The sequence below is a fragment of the Mastigoproctus giganteus genome, chromosome 7, assembly GCF_048544385.1.
Source record: "Mastigoproctus giganteus isolate SK-2022 chromosome 7, ASM4854438v1, whole genome shotgun sequence".
In the NCBI taxonomy this organism is placed as follows: domain Eukaryota; kingdom Metazoa; phylum Arthropoda; class Arachnida; order Uropygi; family Thelyphonidae; genus Mastigoproctus; species Mastigoproctus giganteus.
In genome coordinates, this window is record NC_143581.1 from 7635407 (window position 1) to 7659564 (window position 24158).

The 24158-nt window shown below is 40.0% G+C and overlaps 1 protein-coding gene across 1 annotated transcript in view; it reads right to left on the reverse strand.

The window, feature by feature from the left end:
* Nucleotides 1–24158, reverse strand: part of LOC150082463 (CD109 antigen-like) — a 424736-nt gene that overhangs the window by 70642 nt on the left and 329936 nt on the right. The window contains exon 24 of the mRNA XM_090377518.1: nt 18919–19087. Within this exon, the coding sequence (XP_090233644.1) occupies nt 18919–19087 (169 nt within the window). The remainder of the gene's footprint in view (nt 1–18918; nt 19088–24158) is intronic.

Here is a 24158-nt window from a genome sequence, read left to right on the forward strand (position 1 = left end):
TTTGAATATTATGAAAAAGTTCACTGCTATGAAATAAAAAAAATATTAAATGTAATACTGTATTTTATGGTATTTATTGTAGTAAAATACAGTATTTTAGGAGTAGAAGAGTTTAAATTTTGTTGTGTCGCATATGGTGATAGCGGAAACTCTGAGTAAAGTAATCCAAGTCTGAAGAACATTAAACTGTCCTCACTGGAGGTTCAGTTGATTTCTTACTGATGTGTGTTGCTCACTGGGCAGATAGAACATGATGGTGAGAAAAATCCTGGCTCTTTGTTTTAATGTGAAAATATTTTAACTGATGGTAAATACATCAAAATTGAGTCAGTTATGTCATTGGGTCCTGTGCAAACAAAAAAGTCTTGTTTAGCAGACACTCTACTAAAGCAGGAGTTTACAGCAGTACAGATGGATCTAGAGATATAAATGCACTACAGTTATATATTTTATAGTATATCCTAAAATAATGGTGACTTTTTTTCTGTGGTTCATACTGTTATGAAGTCTTTTAATGAAGGGTAAGGACTTTTCCATGTTGGGCAATCTAAAATTAAAAACTGATTATGTGCCCTATTAAATTGCATAATAATCTCTTCGTATTTCTATAATTATAATCTATTTAAGTTCATTTTTGGCATTTAACTTCATAATAATATTAATGTGGTTTTATTTTTACTGTCTGACATCAAAGTTAAATTGTCAAAAATCAAATCAAAATTAAAAATGTTACTTTATATTTTGACACAGTAATATCCTCTACAACTATTTATATAACATGGAATTCAGTTTTATCAACTTACAGATAACAATATTAAATTTCAGTTTTTTATGTCCAAACCAGAAAACTGTTATTAACAGATTTAAGGAAACACTGTACAGTAAAAACTAGCTTCAACTGACTATACTGGGATTGTCTAACTAATAAATCTGAATGACTGTTAAACTTGAAAGAAATACTTAAAGTTGCTAAAGTTATTTGAATATTATGATTCCCTCCCCACCATTTTCAAATCTTTTTCTTAACAACATATATTATAACTGTTCTACAATGACATGGAAACATAGATGAGATATAGCAACACCCATTTAAGATTTCTAAATATATGACAGACACATTGTCTGTTATATATTTATATAACATATATAAGTCTGTTATATAGTTCATATATAACAGGCACATTGTCTTAAATGACCTCCAATATATATATATATATATATATACGCCGATGAGCCAAAACATTATGATCAGTGAGTTGTTATGCAAATCGAAGCAACAGCAGGTGAAGTACGGCGCATGTGCGGGTCAGGACACGGTATAAAAAACACCTGACACTGAGCTCCATTAATCAGCGTTACCCTTGTTCTTTAGATGAAAAAGGCAGTGGACTTAAGCAAGTCTGACAAAGGCCAAATTGTAATGGCCAGACGACTGGGTCAGAGCATATCCGAAATGGCTCGGCTGGTGGGATGCTCATGGTCAGCTGTGGTTAGTACTTCCGAAAGTGGTCTGAGGAGGGGAAACCCATGAACCGCCAGCGAGGTATTGGATGATCACGGCTCATTGATAATATGCTCGAGGTGAGCAAAGGCTTTCCCGGATGGTATGTGGCAACAGAAGGGTGACTGTGGTGCAACTCGCCGGTAAATGGAATGCTGGTGACGGGAGTAATGTGTCACAATACACAGTATATCGAACCCTGCTGAAAATGGGGCTGTGTAGCTGCAGGCTGCTCTGAGTGCCGATGCTAACCATGGTTCACTGGTGACAGCGCCTACAACGGGCACGCGAGCATCAAAACTGGACCTTGTGTGATTGGAAGAAGGTCATCTGGTCTGGTGAATCATGTTTCCTGTTGCACCATGTGGACAGCTGGGTATGTGTGCGTCGTTTACCTGAGGAAGTAATGGCGCCTGGATGCACCGTGGGACAAAAACAAGCCGGTGTTGGCAGTGTCATGCTTTGGGCGATGTTCTGCTGGGATACCCTGGGTCCAGTCATCCATGTGCCAGGCACTCTGATGTCTGCCACCTACCTAAACATCATGTTGTGTATTACTATTTAAACCTATGTGATACACATGCCATATAATAACAACGCTATGCTTGCCTATAGTATATCATGTAGATTACTTAATGGTCTAGATTCTGCTGATTGTGAATCCCTAGAATGCTAAAAAAAAACTCATACAAAACGTTGTCACAGATTCTAACTACAGTAGATTATAATTAGCTCTGTTTGATACCTTAAATGTAATTAAAATGTATGTTTCTTTTCTCCTGCACACGGTAACAATAGCAACACCATATTGGCCGCCATCTTGGATTGGAAATGAGTAAAGGGCTCAAAACTGGTGATATGTTGCTAAATAATGTGAAGTTAAAATTGCAATACATCCAAATGATAGCAGTAAACTCCTGTAAAAATTACTATAATTACTAAACCCTTATAAAATACCATTCACTATGAAAAATGTTTTTATCCTCAGGGCATGTGATCGTAGTTGTCGTCATGGCATCAAAGTAACCATAACTAGGCGAAATTAACCAAAAAATGGCAAACTTCCAGAGAATGTTATCGTGAACCGATTTAAGTCCCCGATAGCTCTTTTTTATAAAAGAAGGTCTCCTTTATTAAGAGACACCTTTTCAAAAATTTTACGAACAAAATAAGAGAAGATATCGATACTCAAACATGGCGCCAAAACGATCACGTGATGCTGCAAATTTGGTATATTACCTGTAATAAACACACCACAACTGTTCTAAATGGTGAAATAGAACAGTATTCTGTCTTTTTTTAGCATTAGCATTAGTAGAGGCATATGATGCAAGAAAGCAAGCTTATTCAGCATCAGCCAAAAAAAAAAAAAAAAACCCTCTCCCATTTCACCCCTCCGTTCGTTCGAAATACCTGTCCAGTTGAGCTTTAAATTTGTTTAGGCTATCAACTTCAACAACAAGTGATGGAAGTCGGTTCCACCAACCAATCACCCGCTGGCCAAAGGCAAATTTCCGCACATCTATCCGACATCCGTCCTTCCTCAATTTGAATTTATGCCCTCTGAGATGATTATTCTGAGAAAGATGAAGAATCCCATTGGCATTGAGCATGCTCAAACCATTCAAAGCCTTATACACCTCTATCAGATCACCTCGCCGGTGCCTAGTCTCCAGACTCTGTAATTTGCAAAACTTAAGCCTTTCTTCGTAAGAGCAACCCTTTGTTCCATTTACTAATCTTGTTGCCCTTCTCTGTACCCGTTCCAGCAGCTCTACATCCTTCTTGAAATGAGGCCTCCAGACCTGTATACAGTACTCAAGATGTGGCCTAACCATTGCCTTATACAAGGGAATAATCACCTCCTTATCCCTGCTAGAAAAATTCCTGTATATCATTGACAAGACACCATGAGCTACTCTTGCAGCTCGTCTGCACTGCTCAGAGAACTTCATATCTGCCTGCACAATTACCCCCAGGTCCTTTTCATTCTCCACCACTGTCAGTGTAGTTCCGCAGAGTTGATACGTTGCTCTGGGGTTACTGTTTCCCATATGTAGTACTTTACATTTGTCAATGTTAAACTTCATTTGCCACCTCTCAGCCCATCTGTTCAACCTTTCCAGATCCTGTTGCAGCAGCATAGCGTCAGTAGTGTCCTTAAAGACCCTGCCAACCTTTGTATCATCTGCAAACTTGGACATTAAACTTAATATCCCATCATCAATATCATTCATAAACACTGAAAACAACAATGGACCCAACACTGAACCTTGAGGAACTCCACTAATAACATTAGTCCACGTTGAGCAGTGTCCATTGATTACCACTCTCTGTCTTCTGCCACTCAACCAACCCCTTATCCATAGCAGCAATTTGCCTCCAATGCCACACTGCTCCAATTTGTGCAGCAGTCTTCCATGTGCAACAGTATCAAAAGCCTTTCTAAGATCCAAATATATAATATCAAAGTTATTCCCTGCATCCAGTTCTTTTGTGACTACATCATAGTATCCAATCAAATTGGTCAGGCAAGACCTGCCCTTAACAAAACCATGCTGCGTCTGAGCTATAACTGAATTCTTGTCTAGATGATCCTGCAGTGCTTCTTTAACCAGTGCCTCCATTAATTTACCTGGAACAGAAGTTAAACTAACAGGTCTATAATTACTTGTGTCAGCCTTTGATCCTCCTTTGTGAATTGGGGTTACATTTGCACATCTCCAGTCTATGGGTACCTCCCCTGAGTCCAAAGAAGCTCTCATAATTATGGCTAGGGGTTTGCATACTTCCTTTGCTGCCTCCTTTAATATAACTGGATAGATCCCATCCACCCCAGGTGCCTTTTTTATGTTTATCCTCAACAATCTCTCCTTCACTTTCCTCTCAGTTATTACAAAATCATCCAGCTCACTGCCAATGTTTACTTTACCTACATCATTCTCCTTCCTGAATAACTCCTCATGCGTGAATGTAGATGCAAAATACTCGTTTAGATTGTTAGCCACCTGAGCAGGATCCTCAACTGTTGAACCATCAATATCCAGTGGACCAATCTGATTCATCCCTTTCCTTCTCGAGTTCAAGTATGTAAAGAACTCCTTTCTGTTTTTCTTTGCATCCTTTGCCAAGGATTTTTCGTAGTCTGCCTTTGCCTGCCTAATCTCCTTTGTGACTTGGTTACAGACCAACTTATATCTATCATAGGCTTCCATGTCACCCATTAATTTGTATGTATCCCATGCATTTTTCTTCTCTGCCACATGTCTCATTAGTCCATCTGACAACCATTTAGGCCTAAACCTTGAACAATATTTCTTAGTTGGTATGTAAAGCCTGGTAGCCACCAATATTAGTTCCTTGAATGCTTCCCATTTTGAGTTTGCTGTTGGTAACATCATCAGTTCGTCCCACTGTATAGAATTTAAATACTGTCTCAGACCATCATAGTCGCCTTTACGAAAACAAAAACCCTTCCCTTTACCTCTGATGGTAGTTACCTCCTTGAGTAAATCCCACTTCAACACACTGTGATCACTGCCACCTAGTGGTTCATTTATCTGCAGGTTCTTAATGCATGAAGAATCACTACTGATAAGCAGATCAAGAGTATTGCTCCCTCTTGTTGCCTCACGAACATGCTGATGTAGAAAACAATCATCCAATAAATCCACAAAAGCCTTGCTAGTGTGCGAGTGACCAACCCACAAATTCCAGTCAATATCTGGGAAATTAAAATCCCCCATTATAAGACTCTCTGATTTACTGGCCCACTCTATTTCCCTGTACAATATATTATTATACTCATCAGAGTCATTAGGCCTATAGCACACTCCTACTCTCAATTTTGATTTCCCTATGCTTATGTCACACCAAACTGACTCGACACTGCCCTGTCCATCGATGTCAACTGGCTTCACTTCCTTTGACTTTATGTGTTTCTTAATTAATAGCATAACCCCTCCTCCCCTCCTGTCCTGTCTATCCTTTCTATATACATTGTATTCCCCAAATTCCAGTTCCGCATTACTTATATCTGTGTGACACCACGTCTCTGATATCCCAACAATATCTGCCTTTGATGTTTTGAGCAATACCTCAAATTCATCAAATTTATTTACCAAACTCCTAGCATTGGTGTACACGCAGGTATACATGCACCTGTTTCTATTCTTAGCTACCCTAACACAACCCATGTGTTTACTTGTAACGCAATGACTACCAGCAGTCTCTGAAATATCCTGCATCTTGTTTTTCAGACTTCTGCTCATGTGAATAGAAGCAGTGCAAGAATCACTTCCACCTCTGCCAGTGGCTACTGTTAATCTATTAGTCCTTGTATCCCCCCCAACTAGCAGTTTTCCGACCCACCTAACACTGCCTCGACAGCATCAGCAAAAATTCTTGCACCCTTTCTATTTAAGTGTATCCCATCCCTGTAGAAGCAATCTCTCCTGTTAACAAGTACAGTCCAGGCTGAAAAAAATTCTACCCCTTGAGCCTTGCACAATCCCTCCAGGGCCGAATTGATCGACAAGGCTCTCATCATATACTCCCTCCTATCGTGTCTGGGCAGAATTGCAGACACTTTCAAGTTCAACCCTAATTCACGGCTTTTTTTCAACAGTGACCTGTACTTGCTAAGTAATTCCGCCGGTCTCCTACTCTTAATATCATTAGTGCCAACGTGTACAACTATATCACCCTTTGTGCCCTTAAAAGATGATATCCGCTCTACAACGTCATCAACCTTTGCCCCTGGCAGACATACCCTGGTCCTATTCCACCTATCCTTTTTACAAAGTATGTTCCCCGTTTCCCTGACAATAGAGTCACCAACAACTACTAGTTCCTGTGGGACCAGCGCATTCTGCCTAGGGGGCTGCCCCTGTGTTGCCTGATGACCAAGTGCAAGCTCTGGCGTTGATGTGGGCAGCTGAGAGCTTGATGGGCCCCTCAATTTATTTCCTTCGAGGGCATCCACCCTGTTGAGTAACACACAAACTATAGCATTAGACCCCAAATATCAAAGTTGAGCTATGGTAATTCAATATAATATTTTCGCTACTGAAATTATGGAATCCTTTAATTTTATGTGTTGTAACAACATGGCTGAATAAGCCACCTTTGTAGCCTGTGGAGCAAGGGAGGGGGGGATAATGTGGCACTGGCTGCACCTGCGCCCATGCCACACAAAACAAACATGTATCATATTTTATTTGTATCAATATAAAAAAAAAAACCAAAAAAAAAAAAAAACCTTAGGACTTCTTCCTGAGGCTAAAACTGCTGGCATGCACCTCATTGGTGCATGTGGGATTCCCCCCTCCCCAGTGCTCCACGGACTGCTACCTTTTGTTACATTGAATAGTTGAATAGTGATATTGAATAGTGTTATCTTGAGTTAATTCTGAACCTTATTAACCTAATTCTGAACCTTATTAACACATGCTAATTGTAAAGTATTCCTTGAACCTCATTAGCCCAAGCTGATTGTAAAGTAAAGTGGTGACAGAATCTTGATCTTCATGATATTCCATACTAGTGACACAAGTGTGACATATAGTGACATAAGTGTGACATATAGTGACATAAGTGTGACATATAGTGACATGTGTGACATATAGTGACAAGTGTGACATATAGTGACATAAGTGTGACATAGTGACAAGTGAGACATATAGTGACAACAGTGTAACTGACTGAACTGCGACTACCACACCATATGATGCATCACACACCCAGAAAGAGGAAAACCCCAGCTGGACTCACAGAGACCACTCACTCACTCACAAGGCACCAGCACTGTGAGACAACAACAGGATGCCACCGAAAATTCAAGCAGGGGCAATCCAAACCCGGAAGCAGAACAAAACTCTACCACAGCTATGAATCTAGCAGAGGCCCTGGAAAGTAAGCATACACAGGATGCCATTCAAGAAGACTTGACTGAACTGCAGGATCCATTTGATAAGCTTGAAGACATAATGGCACAGCAAATATCCCCTATGCAGGAGTATATAGAAGAACCCACAAATGCATGGCAAAGATGTTTGTTTGTTTGTTATTTGGTTTTTAGGAGCATTAGCAACTAAGGCCATATTGCTCCAGGGATATGCGGTGGTCATTCCCTGACCTTTCCGCATCCTCCGTATTTGGTGGTCACGGGCTCAAACCCCGGTCTAATCAAGAAGTGTGTGGTATGCACTGCCACTCCTGCCCGCCTGGCTACAGAGGCGTCATGGAAAATATGTCCTAATACAGCTCAAGAAGGTGAACCAACAGACCTGGACTCATCAATAATTGATGTGATCCAATCATTGCGGGCCACCTGGCTGAGAACCCTTAAAATGGGTACCTTTATAACCGAAAGGATCTTCAATGAAGCCCAAAGAACGTGGGGGCCAAATGGAAAAACTGATCTATGAAGTCACATTAGCAAAGGAGAAAATCAACAGCAGCCTTGTAGAAAAGAAAATTACCATCAGGAAACTCCAGAGAGTAATTAAGAAAAAACAGAAGAGAGTGAAAACACAACCACATTCAACACCATCCCCCCCCTACAACACCTCACAGGAGCTGGAGGCGTCACTGACGACACTACATGGGGTGAAAACCAATCTCAAATGAGGGGAAGAGATTCAGCTGCCTCACATCCTGACCCTAAGCTGAAAGCAATGGACACTGACCCAGGAGCCAAGGCAAACAGGAGACCAAGGATAGTACTAAAGAGATGTGATGAGCCTATAATAGAAGCTGAAGAGGAACAACCCTCGACCAAACAGCAGGGAGAAGACCTGAAACAAAAAGAGAGCAGAAAAGAAACTATAGACCCACAAGATGTCGTAATACTGGACACCATAAACATAAATGAACCAATAGATGGAAACAAGATCCATAGTGCAACCAAAAACATTAAAATTGCACTGTGCAGATACCTCACAACAGACAACCAGATCTCAAGAGAGATACAATAAAGCATGTGCTCTCATTGTGGACTGAGCAGACTCTCAATACGGCACTCCTAGTGGACAATGAAAGATGGAGAATGAGAGTAACAGAACTTCAGGCAAGGGTGAATAACATGGCACAAATAAAACTGCCAAGTGTGCAAAGAGCAATTGAAGCAGAAAAGAACCCCTACTGGAAACTCCAACGGAGACTGATGACCCCCAATGGCCCAAGCTAAAAAGAAGAACCAGACACAACCAAAGCCAAACATCGTTTGCCCAAATTGCCAATATATACACACCCAAAATTAGACCAACAATGCAAAAAGCAAGACCCAAACTACCTAATGCAAGCAAACAACATGCCATCATAATTAAAGCTGCTGATGGTCATAATGTCACGAGTGAAGAAATAAAAGAAAAAGTAAAATCCAAACTAGCCCCAATGTTAAAGGACGTAAAAATATCCAATATTAGGAAAATTAGAGCCAATGGCATAATTATAGAAGCGCCGAGCCAAGAAGACCTGAAAAAGATCCAAAACTGTACTTAGTTACATCAAGCAGGACTCCAAGCTGAACTTTGTAGAAAGTTAGGCCCCACAGTCGCCATATATGACGTCCCAAAGGACATTACATATGACCAAATTATAGCAGACCTATATTATAAAAACCTAAAAGACTATGCCTATATGGAAGAGGAGGTCAGAATGCAAGTTAAGCTCCGATTCTCCACCAAACCCAAAGACAAACGACCCTACATTAATTGGATATGCCAGGTAACATTAGCATTAGTAGAGGCATTTGATGCAAGAAAGCAAGCTTATGCAGCATCAGCCAAAATAAATAAATAAATAAAAAATAACCACTTCCACTTCACCCCTCTGTTCGTTCGAAATACCTGTCCAGCTGAGCCTTAAATTTATTTAGGCTATCAACTTCCACAACAAGGGATGGAAGTGTGTTCCACCAACCAACCACCCCGCTGGCTAAAGGCAAATTTCCTCACGTCTATCCTACATCTGTCTTTCCTCAATTTGAATTTATGCCCTCTCGGGTGATTTTTCTGAGCGAGAGGAAGGATCCCATCAGCATTGAGCATGCTCAAACCATTCAAGGCTTTATACAGATCACCTCGCTGGTGCCTAGTCTCCAGACACTGTAATTTGCAAAGCTTAAGCCTTTCTTCGTAAGAGCACCCCTTTGTTCCATTCACCAATCTTGTTACCCTTCTCTGTACTCGTTCCAGCATCCCTACATTCTTCTTGAAATGAGGCCTCCAGACCTGTATACAGTACTCTAGGTGTGGACTGACCATTGCCTTATACAAGGGAATAATCACCTCCTTATCCCTGCTAGAAAAATTCCTATATACCATCGACAATACATCATGAGCTACTCTTGCAGCCCGTCTGCACTGCTCAGAAAACTTCATATCTGCCTGCACAACCACCCCCAGGTCCCTTTCATTCTCTACCACTGTCAGTGTAGTACCACAGAGTTGATACGTTGCTCTGGGGTTGCTGTTTCCCATATGTAGTACTTTACATTTGTCAATGTTAAACTTCATTTGCCACCTCTCAGCCCATCTGCAAAACCTTTCCAGATCTTGTTGCAGTAGCATAGTGTCAGTAGTGTCCTTGACAACCCTGCCAACCTTCGTATCGTCTGCAAACTTGGACATTAAGCTTGATATACCATCATCAATATCATTTATAAATACAGAAAACAATAATGGACCCAATACTGAACCCTGAGGGACTCCACTAATAACATTAGTCCATGATGAGCAGTGTCCATTGATTACCACTCTCTGTCTTCTCCCCCTCAACCACCTCTTTATCCATAGCAGCAATTTGCCTCCAATGCCACACTGCTCCAATTTGTGCAGCAGTCTTCCATGTGCAACAGTAGCAAAAGCCTTTCTAAGATCCAAGTATATAATATCAAAGTTATTCCCTTCATCCAGTTCTTTTGTGACTGCATCATAGTATCCAATCAAATTAGTCAGACAAGACTTACCCTTAACAAAACCATGCTGTGTCTGAGCTATAACTGAAGTCTTGTCTAGATGATCCTGCAGTGCTTCTTTAACCAGTGCCTCCATTAATTTTCTGGGAACAGAAGTTAAACTAACAGGAAAATTAATGGAGGCACTGGTTAAAGAAGCACTGCAGGATCATCTAGACAAGACTTCAGTTATAGCTCAGACACAGCATGGTTTTGTTAAGGGGAAGTCTTGTCTGACTAATTTGATTGGATACTATGATGCAGTCACAAAAGAACTGGATGCAGGGAATAACTTTGATATTCCCTTCGTTCGTCTGCAAAGTAAAGAACTCTCTGCTGTTTTTCTTTGCATCCCTTGCCAAAGATTTCTCGTAATCTGCCTTCGCCCGCCTAACCTCCTTTGTAACTTGGTTACAGATCAACTTGTATCTATCATAGGCTTCTGTGTCACGTGTTAATTTGTATGTATCCGATGCATTTTTCTTCTCTGCCATATGTCTCATTAGTTCATCTGACATCCACTTAGGCCTAAACCTTGAACAATATTTCTTAGTTGGTATGTAAAGCCTAGTAGCTTCCACGATAAGTTCTTTGAATGCTTCCCATTTTGAATTTGCTGTTGGTAACATCATCAATTGGTCCCACTGTATAGAATTTAAATACTGTCTCAGTCCATTGTAGTCGCCTTTACGAAAGCAATAACCCTTCCCTTTACCCCTAATGGTAGTTACCTCTTTGAGTAAATCCCACTTCGGCACACTGTGATCACTGCCACCTAGTGGTTCATTTATCTGCAGATTCTTAATGCATGAAGAATCACTACTGATAATCAAATCAAGAGTATTACTCCCTCTAGTTGCCTCCCGAAGATGCTGATGTAGAAAACAGTCATCCAATAAATCCACAAAAGCCTTGCTAGTGTGTGAGTGACCAGCCCCCAAATTCCAGTCAATATCTGGGAAATTAAAATCCCCTATTATAAGACTCTCTGATTTACTGGCCCACTCTATTTCCCTGTACAATTTCTTATTATACTCATCAGAGTCATTAGGCCTATAGCACACTCCTACTCTCAATTTTGATCTCCCAATGCTTATGTCACACCAAACTGGCTCGACACTGCACTTTCCAGCAATGTCGACTGGCTTCACTTCCTTGGATTTTATGTATTTCTTAACTAATAGCATAACCCCTCCTCCCTTCCTATCCTGTCTATCCCTTCTGTAGACATTGTACTCTCCAAATTCCAGTTCTGCATTCCTTATATCTGTGTGACACCACGTCTCTGAAATCCCCACAATATCTGCCTTTGATGTTTTGAGCAATACGTCAAATTCATCAAATCTATTTACTAAACTCCTAGCATTGGTGTACACGCAAGTATACATGCACCTGTTCTTTTTCTTAGCTACCCTAACACAACCCATGTGTTTACTTGTACCCGAATGATTCCCAGCAGTCTCTGAAATATCCTGCATCTTATTTTCCAGGCTGCGGCTCATTCCAATAGAAGTAGTGCAAGAATCACTTTCACCTCTGCCAGTGGCTACTGTTAATCTATTAGTCCTTGTATCTCCCCAATCTAGCAGTTTTCCGACCCACCTAACACTGCCTCGATAGCATCAGCAAACATTCTTGCACCCTTTCTATTTAAGTGTATCCCATCCCTGTAGAAGCATTCTCTCCTGTTAACAAGTACCGACCAGGCTGAAAAAAATTCTACCCCTTGAGCCTTGCACAATCTTTCTAGGGCCAAATTGATCGACAGGGCTCTGATCATATACTCCCTCCTATCGTGTCTGGGCAGAATTGCAGACACTTTCAAATTCAACCCTAATTCACGGCTTTTTTTCAACAGTGACCTGTACTTGTTAAGTAATTCCGCCGGTCTCCTACTCTTAATATCATTAGTGCCAACGTGTACAACTGGGGATATAAGAAGAAAATTACTGGCCAATATGAAGAAAGTCTACATAGGCTGGACGGCTCATACAGTCAAAGATTATACAGTGGTGCCACTTTGCTTCATCTGCCTGGGATATGGGTCCCAGGCGGCACATTGCACCCAAAAGTCCCGAACCTGCGGGCACTGTGCCCTGGAAGGACACGACAGCCACACGACAGCCACCATGCAGAAAAGCCACCAAACTGCCCCACCTGTACACGAAAGAAAAGAAACAATAACCACTCATTCAAAGATCCCAAATATCGGAGTACATAAAAGCAGTCGAATTTGTAAGACAAAAAACCGATTATGAGTAACACAATACAACAGAACCATAGCAAGGAGAAGAAATTCAAGCAAACTTAAATTCCTACAACTAAACTGCCAAAGAGCCATTGCTGTCACAAATGACCTGACCAAAACTCTAATAGACCAATCCATACAAGTAGTGGCACTACAGGAACCCTACTCGTATAAGGGAACAGTTAAAGGAATTCCACTGACCCACCAAATCATTCAATCACAGTGGGGCAAGGCGGAAATGCAAGAAGAATGATCTGGGCTGCCATTGTTATAACGGATCCAACCATCACTGTGACCAAGGTCACCCCACCGTGTACAACGCATGCAGCTTGTGCTTGCCTTGAGGGCGACTTCGGCCAGATGTATGTAGTGTCCGTGTACTGCCAGTGCTCACAATCTGCAGATCCCATCCAACCATTCGCAGACTATCTGGAACTCACACTGAGCACCCTGCAAAACAAAAGCGTTCTGATACTAACAGACATGAATGCAAACTCAACTCTATGGAACAGCCAACAGACAAAAGGCAGATCATGGAGGAAGTTATTATAACGCACAGACTGAAAGTGCTTAACTCACAAGGGCATCCCCCAACATACGTCACCCCACAGGGCATGTCGTATATAGATGTCTCCCTAGCAACCCCCAATGTTTGGTAAAGTGTCCAAAACTGGGAAGTCCAACAAACCATCACGACTAGTGACCACAATGCAATAACATTCACTGTCACACAAGCAACAAGATCCACCAGGAATGACAACACAGACCAATTCAGATTTCAAACGAAATCTGCAAACTGCGATGAGTTTGAAACCACCATAAAGGAGGAATTGACAGACAAGGACATACTGACCCAACAAAATCTGACAGCAGAAGAGCATATAGAGAACCTGCAAGGAAAATAATAAAAGCGTGCATTGCATCCATGAAGCCCCGAAGAAGAAAAAAATACCGTGTCCCTTGGTGAACAGCAACCCTCATCAACTTGAAGCAGCAAACCAGACTAACTAGAAGGGAATATCAAAGAGCCCGGCGAGAACCAACCAGATCCCAACAAGAAGTACACAACCCTACAAGAGCGATATAGACAAGCAAAAAGAACCTACCATCATAACATTCAGCTGCAGAAGAGAACAGTCTGGAAAAAACTGATTGAAACCAAAGGTAATTCAGGGTTGGGGGGTGGAGGCGGCGACTCGGTGTCTCTGTCCCCCACCTGCTAGGTTGCCGATCCGGCCACTACACACAACAGAACAATGGCCAGAAAAGAGATGCCATATTACAAGAAGAAATGAAGCGGCTAATGGGGGGAACTCCGGGCTCTGCTCAAGCAACCCAACACACACACACACCTAAACATCATTGCTGATTAGGTATACCCTTTCATGGCAATGGTCTTCCCCTCTGATGGTGCCACCTTTCAGCAGGATAATGCGACATGCCATACCACCCGGATTGTTCGAGACTGGTTCATGGAACATGAGAAGGGTTTCCAGGTATTGCCCTGGCCTCCAAATTCCTCAGACATCAATCCCATCGAGCATCTGTGGTTTGTGTTGGAACAGCAACTCCGATCCGCACGTCTCAACCACGGACCTTACAGGAGTTAAAGGATCTGTTGGTTAAGTGTTGGTACCAGATACCACAAGACACATTTAGAAATCTTGTAGCATCTGTGCCTCACTGGGTGCAAACTGTTTTGGCTGCACGTGGAGGACCAACATCATATTAGGTAGGTGGTCATAATGTTTTGGCTAATCGATGTATATATATAACCCACATAAAGATGTCAGGCAAAAACTCAGTCATCTGTGTAATTTTTCAATTAATTACATGTATTTTATCACAAATCATTTCATGAGTTCTCACTGGCAAGGATTCAACTAGACCCTTTAAATATTTTATATTGACAATAGGTCATTCTGAAAACAATTAAGCCCATAACTCATTCAGGTTTCATGGGTGCTGTTACTGTTGTTGTTGTTGTGTTTTCACTTTCCATTCAAGATGGTCTCATAAGTTTTCTATTTATGAGAAAACTTATGAGACCATCTCATAAGTTTTCTATTTGATTTAAATCTGGTGACTTAGCTGGCCAATTTGAATGCCCTACTATTCCATCATGCCAGTTTGAAACAGTAAAGGCTCTGTGATCCTGGCATATAGGAGTATCAAAATCATGAGTTTCCCTCAAATGCTCAGCTAAAGGCACAACTCGATCATCCAAAATATTTGTATAGTCAGCCTGACTCATCCTGTTTGGTATTTAAAATAGAGGATCTGGTACAATAATTAAAATGTACCCACAACATCCTCTGACCCACCAATAAGCAACAGTTCAGTTTTTGTCTTTTAGTCCATATTAGCCAGACTTTTTTATGCACAGCTGTTAAAATTGTTCTTTTTTTTTGAAGGACTCATATATTTATGTAACTCTCTTCACAGTGCTCCTCAGAAACTGGCAGATGAGGCCTTGGGTTAACGGTTATCATTTTTTGTTTACTAAAAAAATGGGTTAATCTTATACTCTAATTTTAATTCTAAAAACATAGAAGATACAAGTGTTCAATCGTTAGATTGAACACTTTTATATATACAAGTGTTAGATATATGCTTTAAATAAGTGACTAATTTTTTGTCCAGTGTCTGTAAAAAATGTATATATACACAGACATTCATGAAAGGGTTTTTTTTTTAATTTATATTTGAATTTTTAATTCTGCTGAAATTATTTACTATTAAAAATTCTTGAATTTTTTATGCACATGTATTTTACACTGGTCTCACAATTTTTCAAACCACTTCTGATACATATACAGGGTGTTTCAAAAATGATGGTCAATAATTTAAAGGTGAAAAGTACAAACTAAAATAAGCAAAAAAGTCCCAGTGAATATATCAGGCTGCAAATGAACCATTTTCGAGATAATGCACAATTTCTGTTAAGATCCACCACTGACTACGGGCGTACTAGTTTAGCAAAAAGCTGTGAATCCTTTGCTAAGGGTGATTTTATTAAACATAAGGTAAAACATTTTTAATTTTTGGTTTCAACACCACAAGATTTTACAGATGTTATATGTTACAGGATGTTACAAAAGGTGTTCAAAATGCTGTCCTTGCATCCGTATGCAGCTTTGTAGTCTTCTCTGCATTGACTTGCGAATCCTCTTAGGCATTCCTGAGTCATTTCTGATTTGTTGAAAGGCTCCTTCAACCCAATGCTGCAAATCCTCAACTGTGTTAATGTCAGAAGTGTACACCAAGCTTTTTACATGACCCCAGATACAAAAATACATAGGATTTAAGTCTGGTGATCTGGGAGGCCACATTACAGGCACATCTCTACCTATCCACCATTTTGACTATACTTTCTAGTTAGATACCGAGTCACAACTTGAGCAAAATGTGTCAGTGCACCATCATGCATAAACCACACGTTCTGGCATTTCTGAAGCGGAACATTATCATCATCAAGGAGGTCTGGAAGAACATTCTGCAGGAATTACAGCTCTCCTGTTAGCCTGTTTGGCAGAAAGTGTGGTCCAATTAGACAGTCTCCTAGTAGTCCTGCCCAGACATTCAAAGAGAAACGATGCTGATGTCATGACTCGTGAATTGTATTAGGATTTTTGTCAGACCAAACGTGACAGTTATGAAAATTAAAAAATACCATCATGAGTAAACCCAGCTTTGTCAGTGAACAAAATGTTGTTTAAAAATTGGGGGTTCAGGAGACAGTTGTTGTATCCACTGGCAGAAGTTCACTCTGGGAGGAAAGTCTGTATTGCTGAGACCTTGTACATGCTGGATATGGTAAGAGTACAGTAATTAGTGATGTAAAATTTGCCACACACTGCTATGACTCAGTATACACTCTTGCAGAGCAACCCACCTTGTAAAAATTCCTGGATTTTGTTCTATTCTTTCTAACATCCTTTCCTCAACATCAGGTGTTATGCTTCTGGGCCTACCTGCTCATACTCCATGTGTGAAGCGCCCATGTACCCTGATGAATGTGCACCTGTTGGGTTGCCTTCAGCGGGGAAATGCATTTTGGTACAAATGTACAGCCTCAAGTGCACTGCCATTGTCTTTACCATACATGAAGTGCATGTCTGCATACTCTTTTTTGCTGTAATCTCTTTCCATGTTGACTATCCTTTGACAAGTACTAGTATGCCTGCTATGTCTCAGAGCATTGAGAGAGGGGAAAGGGAGAGAATGAGCATAACTTAACCTAAACAAACAAGTCAGTGGTGAATCCCACCTCTGTACAGTTCGCTTTGTCAGTGGTGGATCCCAACTAGAAATGTGCAATATCTTGAAAATGATTCACTTAAGGACCCCTGTTTACTAGCCTTTTTTGCATATTGTAGTCTGTACAGTTCACCTTTAAATTATTGACCATCACTTTTGAAACACCCTATATAAGGGCTGTTCAAAGAGTAACATGGCTGTTACAAAAAAAGTGAGCTTTAAAATATTACATTATTTTACAATTACATTCCCTTAGGGTAATCTCCATGCATCAGTTTGGTTTTACTAAAGAGTGATGAGGGAGCAATCTCTGCTTGCTATATATCACTTTTTCAGCTATGCAGAGCCATTCTCTCAAAATCTGCATGTAGTGATTACACTACATGTCTCATAGTGACATATGAAAGGCCTGACAGATAAGCATTCTAGTGTACATATATGCCATGTCTCAGAGTGAGACATATGCAAGGGCTAATAAAGAAGCAATGAACTGAACCTTCTACTCATTAATGGGTAGATGGCAAGCATATCTTTAGCATTAGCTAGCATTAGTAAAGGCACATGATGCAAGAAAGCAAGATTATATAGCATCAGCCCTCTTTCTCACCCATTTAAAATGATTTTACCCAATCAGTCACAGTATGATAGGAAAATGCATCATTCCTGTATGTTTCCTGCAAACCACAGAAACATACCTCTGCATTTTGCACAGATTTTCAATCTTTATCCAAAGAACTGTTCTTAGTATTGGTAGTGGCACATGATGCAAGAAAGCAAACTTATACAGCATCAGAAAAAAAAAAAACAAAAAAAACCCCTCTCCATCACCTCCAATAGTTTGTTTAGTTCTTCCTGGGATTTATTCAAACTACTCACTTCCATAACAACAGATGGGAGTTTTTTCCAACAATCAACCAGCACTGTCTGAAGGAAAACTTCCACACACCTATCCTGCGGCACATTATAGCCTTAGTCGCTGATGCGGCAATAAAACCCAAAACAAACAAACCTATCCTGCACCCATCCTTCCTCAATTTGAATTTATGCTCCTCATGTGTAGTCTGAGCAAGAGGAGGCATGGCATCAGCATTGAGTCTTGTTTCACAGTAATAGCACACAGCATCTGCGGAATGTATTTATACTTCTACATACAGGAAAACAAATTTCCAATTCACATACACATACTTAAGAAATTGTTAATGTTGTTATGCACCGGCCAAACAAAAAAAATTTCTGAATTACCCTGAGAGAGAGAGAGAGAGAGAGAGAGAGAACAAGAGTCAGGAGTAGAAGGGAATCACCAAGAAAGAGAAAAATGATGATATCCAGCTCAGGTCCCTGGGTGTGCCAAGCCCATACTCACTAGATGTGAGCCCCTGGGGCTTTTATACACAGTTATGCCATGTGATTCTTGATCACGAGAGTGTGCACATAACGGTATTGTACTTTTTTTTGAACAGTTCGCATATATACTAGTTTAAATCCATTAAAATAGCAAGCATTTACAAATCAATCAGTTGTTTTTTATTTATATTTAGTTGTATGGAATAAATTATATATAACTCACATCTGTATAAAGGTTATTCATTATTTATTTATGTTCTGTTTATACTCGGGCACAACCACCATATCAGAGAAGTTATGATAAATTATGAACACAATTGTTAATCATATTTAGCAGTCATGGGCTTAAACCACAGTCTGCTCAAAGAAAATGTGTTACTGCACTCTCACTCCTGATCACTCAGCTATGTCAGGCCTCTAAACAACAATAGTAATAACATATATTATTAACGATAACAACATATAATAATAACATTATAAAACTTTTTTTCACAACTTTCTGTCCCAAAATGAGATGTAAAATGGAAGGACAAAATCATAGACTAATAATTAATGATCATTATATATTGTTATATATATCAAGTACACCCAGAACTTAGAACTTACCAACAACAGTAACTTTAGCTTGATTAGATCCAGATATATAAAGTCTTTCTTGTCTAAAAGGAACTGTTGGTTTTTCTGTCACATTTGTATACAAGTACTTAATAAGGTATGCTCCTTGAGAAAGGTCTAACTGTACTGAAGTATGCCGATACTGAGGAATGCCATCTGCCTTTAAAAGCAAGTTGATAACAATAAATATATCATACTCATCTTATGCATTAAGTATAATGTAATTATGATTTTGACGTGAAAAAGAAAAAAAATTCTGAATGGATCTATCCAATTATATTAAAAGAAGTAGCAAAAGAGGTAAGCAACCTTTTTATCATAGTTATGAGAGCATCTTGAAATACAGGGAAGGTACCTATGGTTTGGAGATGTGTAAATGACTCTCCTATTCACAAAGGGTGAAAATGAGTAATTACAGACCTGTAAGGTTGGTTTCTGTTCCAGGATAAAATGGAGTTAATGGTTAAAGAGGTATGGAGGTTGACAGGAATGCAGTTATATGAAAATCATAGCATGCACTTGGTAACAGGAGATCTCTGACCAATCTGATTGGCTACTACAATGCAACAACGGAACTAGGTGCAAAAAATAATTCTGACATTACGTACTTATATTTCAGTAAAGTTTTTGACACTGTTCCACATGAAAGGCTGTTGTACAAATTGGAGCAGTGCAGCATTAGGGACAAATTAACACTTTTGCTGCTGGCTTTTCCAATGATGCCTTTGATCTGGGATTGAAAACCACAGGATTGAGTCAATCTGGATAGGAAAGGGCAGAAACATTTTTGAATTTTCTTCTCAACATGACGGAGTTAATCAGCTTCCAGTGAAGGCTGCTTGACCAAAATATTCAATTCTTCCTCTGTCAAAGTGAAAGAAAAAGTGCTAAAAGTAGGGTGGTTTTCCCTCCAAGTGGATTAAAATCAGAAGCAGCTATTTGCATTCAGGAAGCAGTGAATGCATTAGTGTTGTGGATAGGGGAATGGTTGATTAGAAGAGAGAGAGAGAGAGAGAGAGAGAGAGAGAGAGAGAGAGAGAGAGAGAGAGAGAGAGAGGTTATCAATGAGCACTACTCTTCTTGGATTAATATTATTAGTGGAGTCCCACTGTTGTTTTCAACATTTATTAGTGATACTGATGAAGCATATCAAATTTATTTTATGAACTTACAGATGATATAAAGGTTGGCACGGTGTTAATGACAGGAATCAAGGCACACTATTGCAACAAGATCTAAAAAAAATTGGTAGATGGGCTGAAAAGTGACAATTAACATTAATAAAGGGAAGGTATTCCATAAAGGCAGCAGTAATCCCAGAATAACATATCAATTAGGTGGTACCATACTCAAGGTAATGGAGAACAAGAGAGCCCTAGGAGTACTTGAACAGTCAAACAAAGTTCTCTGAGCAGTGCAGCCAAACTGCTAGTTCAGCTCATGGGGGTTCTGTCAATGATATATAGAAATTTTACATGTAGATGATTATCCCACTGTATAAATGGTTAGGTTGCATCTTGGGTATTGCACACAGGTATGGACGCCTCATTTTAAGAAGAATGTGGAAATGTTGGAATGTATGCAAAAGAAAAACAAGATTAGTCAAGGACACAAAAGGGCATTCCAACTATGAAAGACATTATTTGTTCAAATTGTATTTAGTTAAAAAGTGCAATTCAATTGACAACAAAGTTTAAAAAGAGTGGATATCATCTTTTAAGGGCACAAAAGGTGATATTGTTGTACATGTTGGCACTAATGATATAAATAGTAGGAGATTGGTGGAATTACTTAACAAGTAATTCCACCAATCTTGGGGGTGGAATTACTTAACAAGTAATTCCACCCCCAAGCAACCCCAGAGCAACGTATCAACTCTGTGGTATAACACTGACAGTGGTAGAGAATGAAAAGGACCTGGGGGTAATTGTGTAGGCAGATATGAAGTTCTCTGATCAGTGCAGACGGGCTGCAAGAGTAGCTCATGGTGTCTTGTCAATGATATACAGGAATTTTTCTAGCAGGGATAAGGAGGTGATTATTCCCTTGTATAAGGCAATGGTCAGGCCACACGTTGAGTACCGTATACAGGTCTGGAGGCCTCATTTCAACAAGGATGTAGAGCTGCTGGAACGACTACAGAGAAGGGCAACAAGATTAGTGAACGGAACAAAGGGGTACTCTTATGAAGAAAGGCTTAAGTTTTGCAAATTACAGTGTCTGGAGACTAGGCACCAGCGAGGTGATCTGATAGAGGTGTATAAAGCCTTAAATGGTTTGAGCATGCTCAACGCTGATGGGATTCTTCCTCTTGCTCAGAATAATAATCTGAGAGGGCATAAATTCAAATTGAGGAAAGACAGATGTAGGATAGACGTGCAGTAATTTGCCTTTAGCCAGCGGGTAGTTGGTTGGTTGGTGGAACAGACTTCCATCCCTTGTTGTGGAAGTTGATAGCCTAAATAAATTTAAGGCTCAGCTGGACAGGTATTTCGGATGAATGGAGGGGTGAAGTGAGTTTCTTTTTTTTTTTTTTTGGCTGATGCTGCATAAGCTTGCTTTCTTGCATCATATGCCTCTACTAATGCTAATGCTAAAGTACAGGTCACTGTTGAAAAAAAGCTGTGAATTAGGGTTGAATTTGAAAGTGTCTGCAATTCTGCCCAGACACGATAGGAGGGAGTATATGATGAGAGCCTTGTCGATCAGTTCGGCAATGGAAAGACTGTGCAAGGCTCAAGGGGTAGAATTTTTTTAAGCCTGGTCTGTACTTGTTAACAGGAGAGACTGCTTCTACAGGGATGGGATACACTTAAATAATAAGGGTGCAAGAATATTTGCTGATGCTATCGAGGCAGTGTTAGGTGGGTGGAAAACTGCTACCTTGGGGGGGATACAAGGACAAATAGATTAACAGTAGCCACTGGCAGAGGTGAAAGTGATTCTTGCATTGCTTCTATTGGAATAAGCAGCAGCCTGGAAAACAAGATGCAGGGTATTTCAGAGACTGCTGCGAGTCATTGCGGAACAGGAACAGGTGCATGTATACTCGCATGCTAGGAGTTTGGTAAATAAAATTGATGAATTTGAGGTATTGCTCAAAACATCAAAGGCAGATATTGTTGGGATATCAGAGACATGGTGTAATACAGATATACGGAATTCAGAACTGGAATGTGGGGAGTACAATGTGTACAGAAAGGATAGACAGAATACGTAGGGAGGAGGGGGGTTATGCTATTAGTTAAGAAACACATAAAATCCAAGGAAGTGAAGCCAGTCGACATCGCTGGATAGTGCAGTGTCAAGTCAGTTTGGTGTGACATAAGCATTGAGAGATAAAAATTGAGAGTAGGAGTGTGCTATAGGAATAATGACTCTGATGAGTATAATAAGAAACTGTACAGGGAAATAGAGTGTGCCAGTAAATCAGAGAGTCTTATAATGGGGGATTTTAATTTCCCAGATATTGAATGGAATTTGTGGGTTGGTCACTCACACACTAGCAAGGCTTTTGTGGATTTATTGGATGATGTAGAGCTGCTGGAACGAGTACAGAGAAGGGCAGTAAGATTAGTGAATGGAACAAAGGGTTGCTCTTATGAAGAAAGGCTAAAGTTTTGCAGATTACAGTGTCTGGAGACTAGGCCCCGGCGAGGTGATCTGGGCATAAATTCAAATTGAGGAAAGACAGATGTAGGATTGATGTGCGGAAATTTGCCTTTAGCCAGCGGGTAGTTGGTTGGTGGAACAAACCTCCATCCTATGTTTTGGAAGTTGATAGCCTAAATAAATTTAAGGCTCAGCTGGACAGGTATTTGGAATGAATGGAGGGGTGAAATGGGAGTGGTTTTTTTTTTTTGTTTTTTTTTTGGCTGATGCTGTATAAGCTTGCTTTCTTGCATCATATGCCTCTACTAATGCTAATGCTAATGCCATGTATGGAAGCCTCATTTTAAGAAGAATGTGGAAATGTTGGAATGTATGCAAAAGAAAAACAAGATTAGTCAAGGACACAAAAGTGCATTCCAACTATGAAAGACTTTATTTGTGCAAATTGCAGTGCTTGAAGACTGAGCACCTTCAAGAAGACTGAATGAATTGAGTAAACAAAATCCTGATGGCATCCTTACTCTTTCTCAGATAACACACATAAATTGACAAACTTAAATTGTAAAGGATGGCTGCAGGACAGATTTTCAAAAATTAACTTTCAGCCACAATAATTTATTACTGGAATAAATTTTCATCTGGTGTTGTTTGTGTGGATATGCTCAATAAATGTAAAGCGAGATTGAACAAATGATTAGAGATGATGGAGAGTGAGATGTTTTTTTGGAGGAGGGGGAGATTATGCTGTATCAACTTTCTTCCTTGCATCATTGGCCACCACTAATATGGTACTTGAATTTCTCAAAGAATTTAATGATGTCATTTTAACTTTCCAGATATTGACTGGAACTTGTTGTTTGGTCATTCACACACTATCAAGACTTTGTGCATTTATTGGATGAGTGTTTTCTACAGCAACTGTTAGAGAGACAACCAGAGGGAGTTATTATTCATGCATTAAGAATTTGCAGATAAAGGAATCACTGGGTGACAGTGATCACAGTGTACTGATGTGGGATTTACTTAAAGATGTAACTACCATCAATGCTAAAAGAAAGGGCTTTTGCTTTCATAAAGGTGACTATAATGGTCTCACACATTTTTAAATTCTGTACAGTGGGATCAATTGATGATGTTACCAACGGTGATTTCTAAATGGGAAGCCTTCAGAGACTTAATCTTGGAGGCTACTAGGATTTTCATACCGACTAAGAAATACTGTTTAAGGTTTAGGCCTAAATGCATGTCAGATGAATTAATGAGGCTTGTGACAGAGAAGAAAAATGCATGGGATGCATATAAATTAACAGGTGACACAGAAGCCTATGGCAGATATAAGCTAGTCTGTAATCATGTCACAAAGGAGGTTAGACAAGCGAAGGCAGATTACGAGAAATCTTTGGCAAAGGATGCAAAGAAAAACAGCAAAGTGTTCTTTACTTATGTAAACTCTAGAAGGAAAGGGATGAATCAGATTGATCCAGGCTGCAGCTCATTCCAATAGAAGCAGTGCAAGAATCACTTTCACCTCTGCCAGTGGCTACTGTTAATCTATTAGTCCTTGTATCCGCCCAAACTAGCAGTTTTCCGACCCACATAACACTGCCTCGATAGTATCA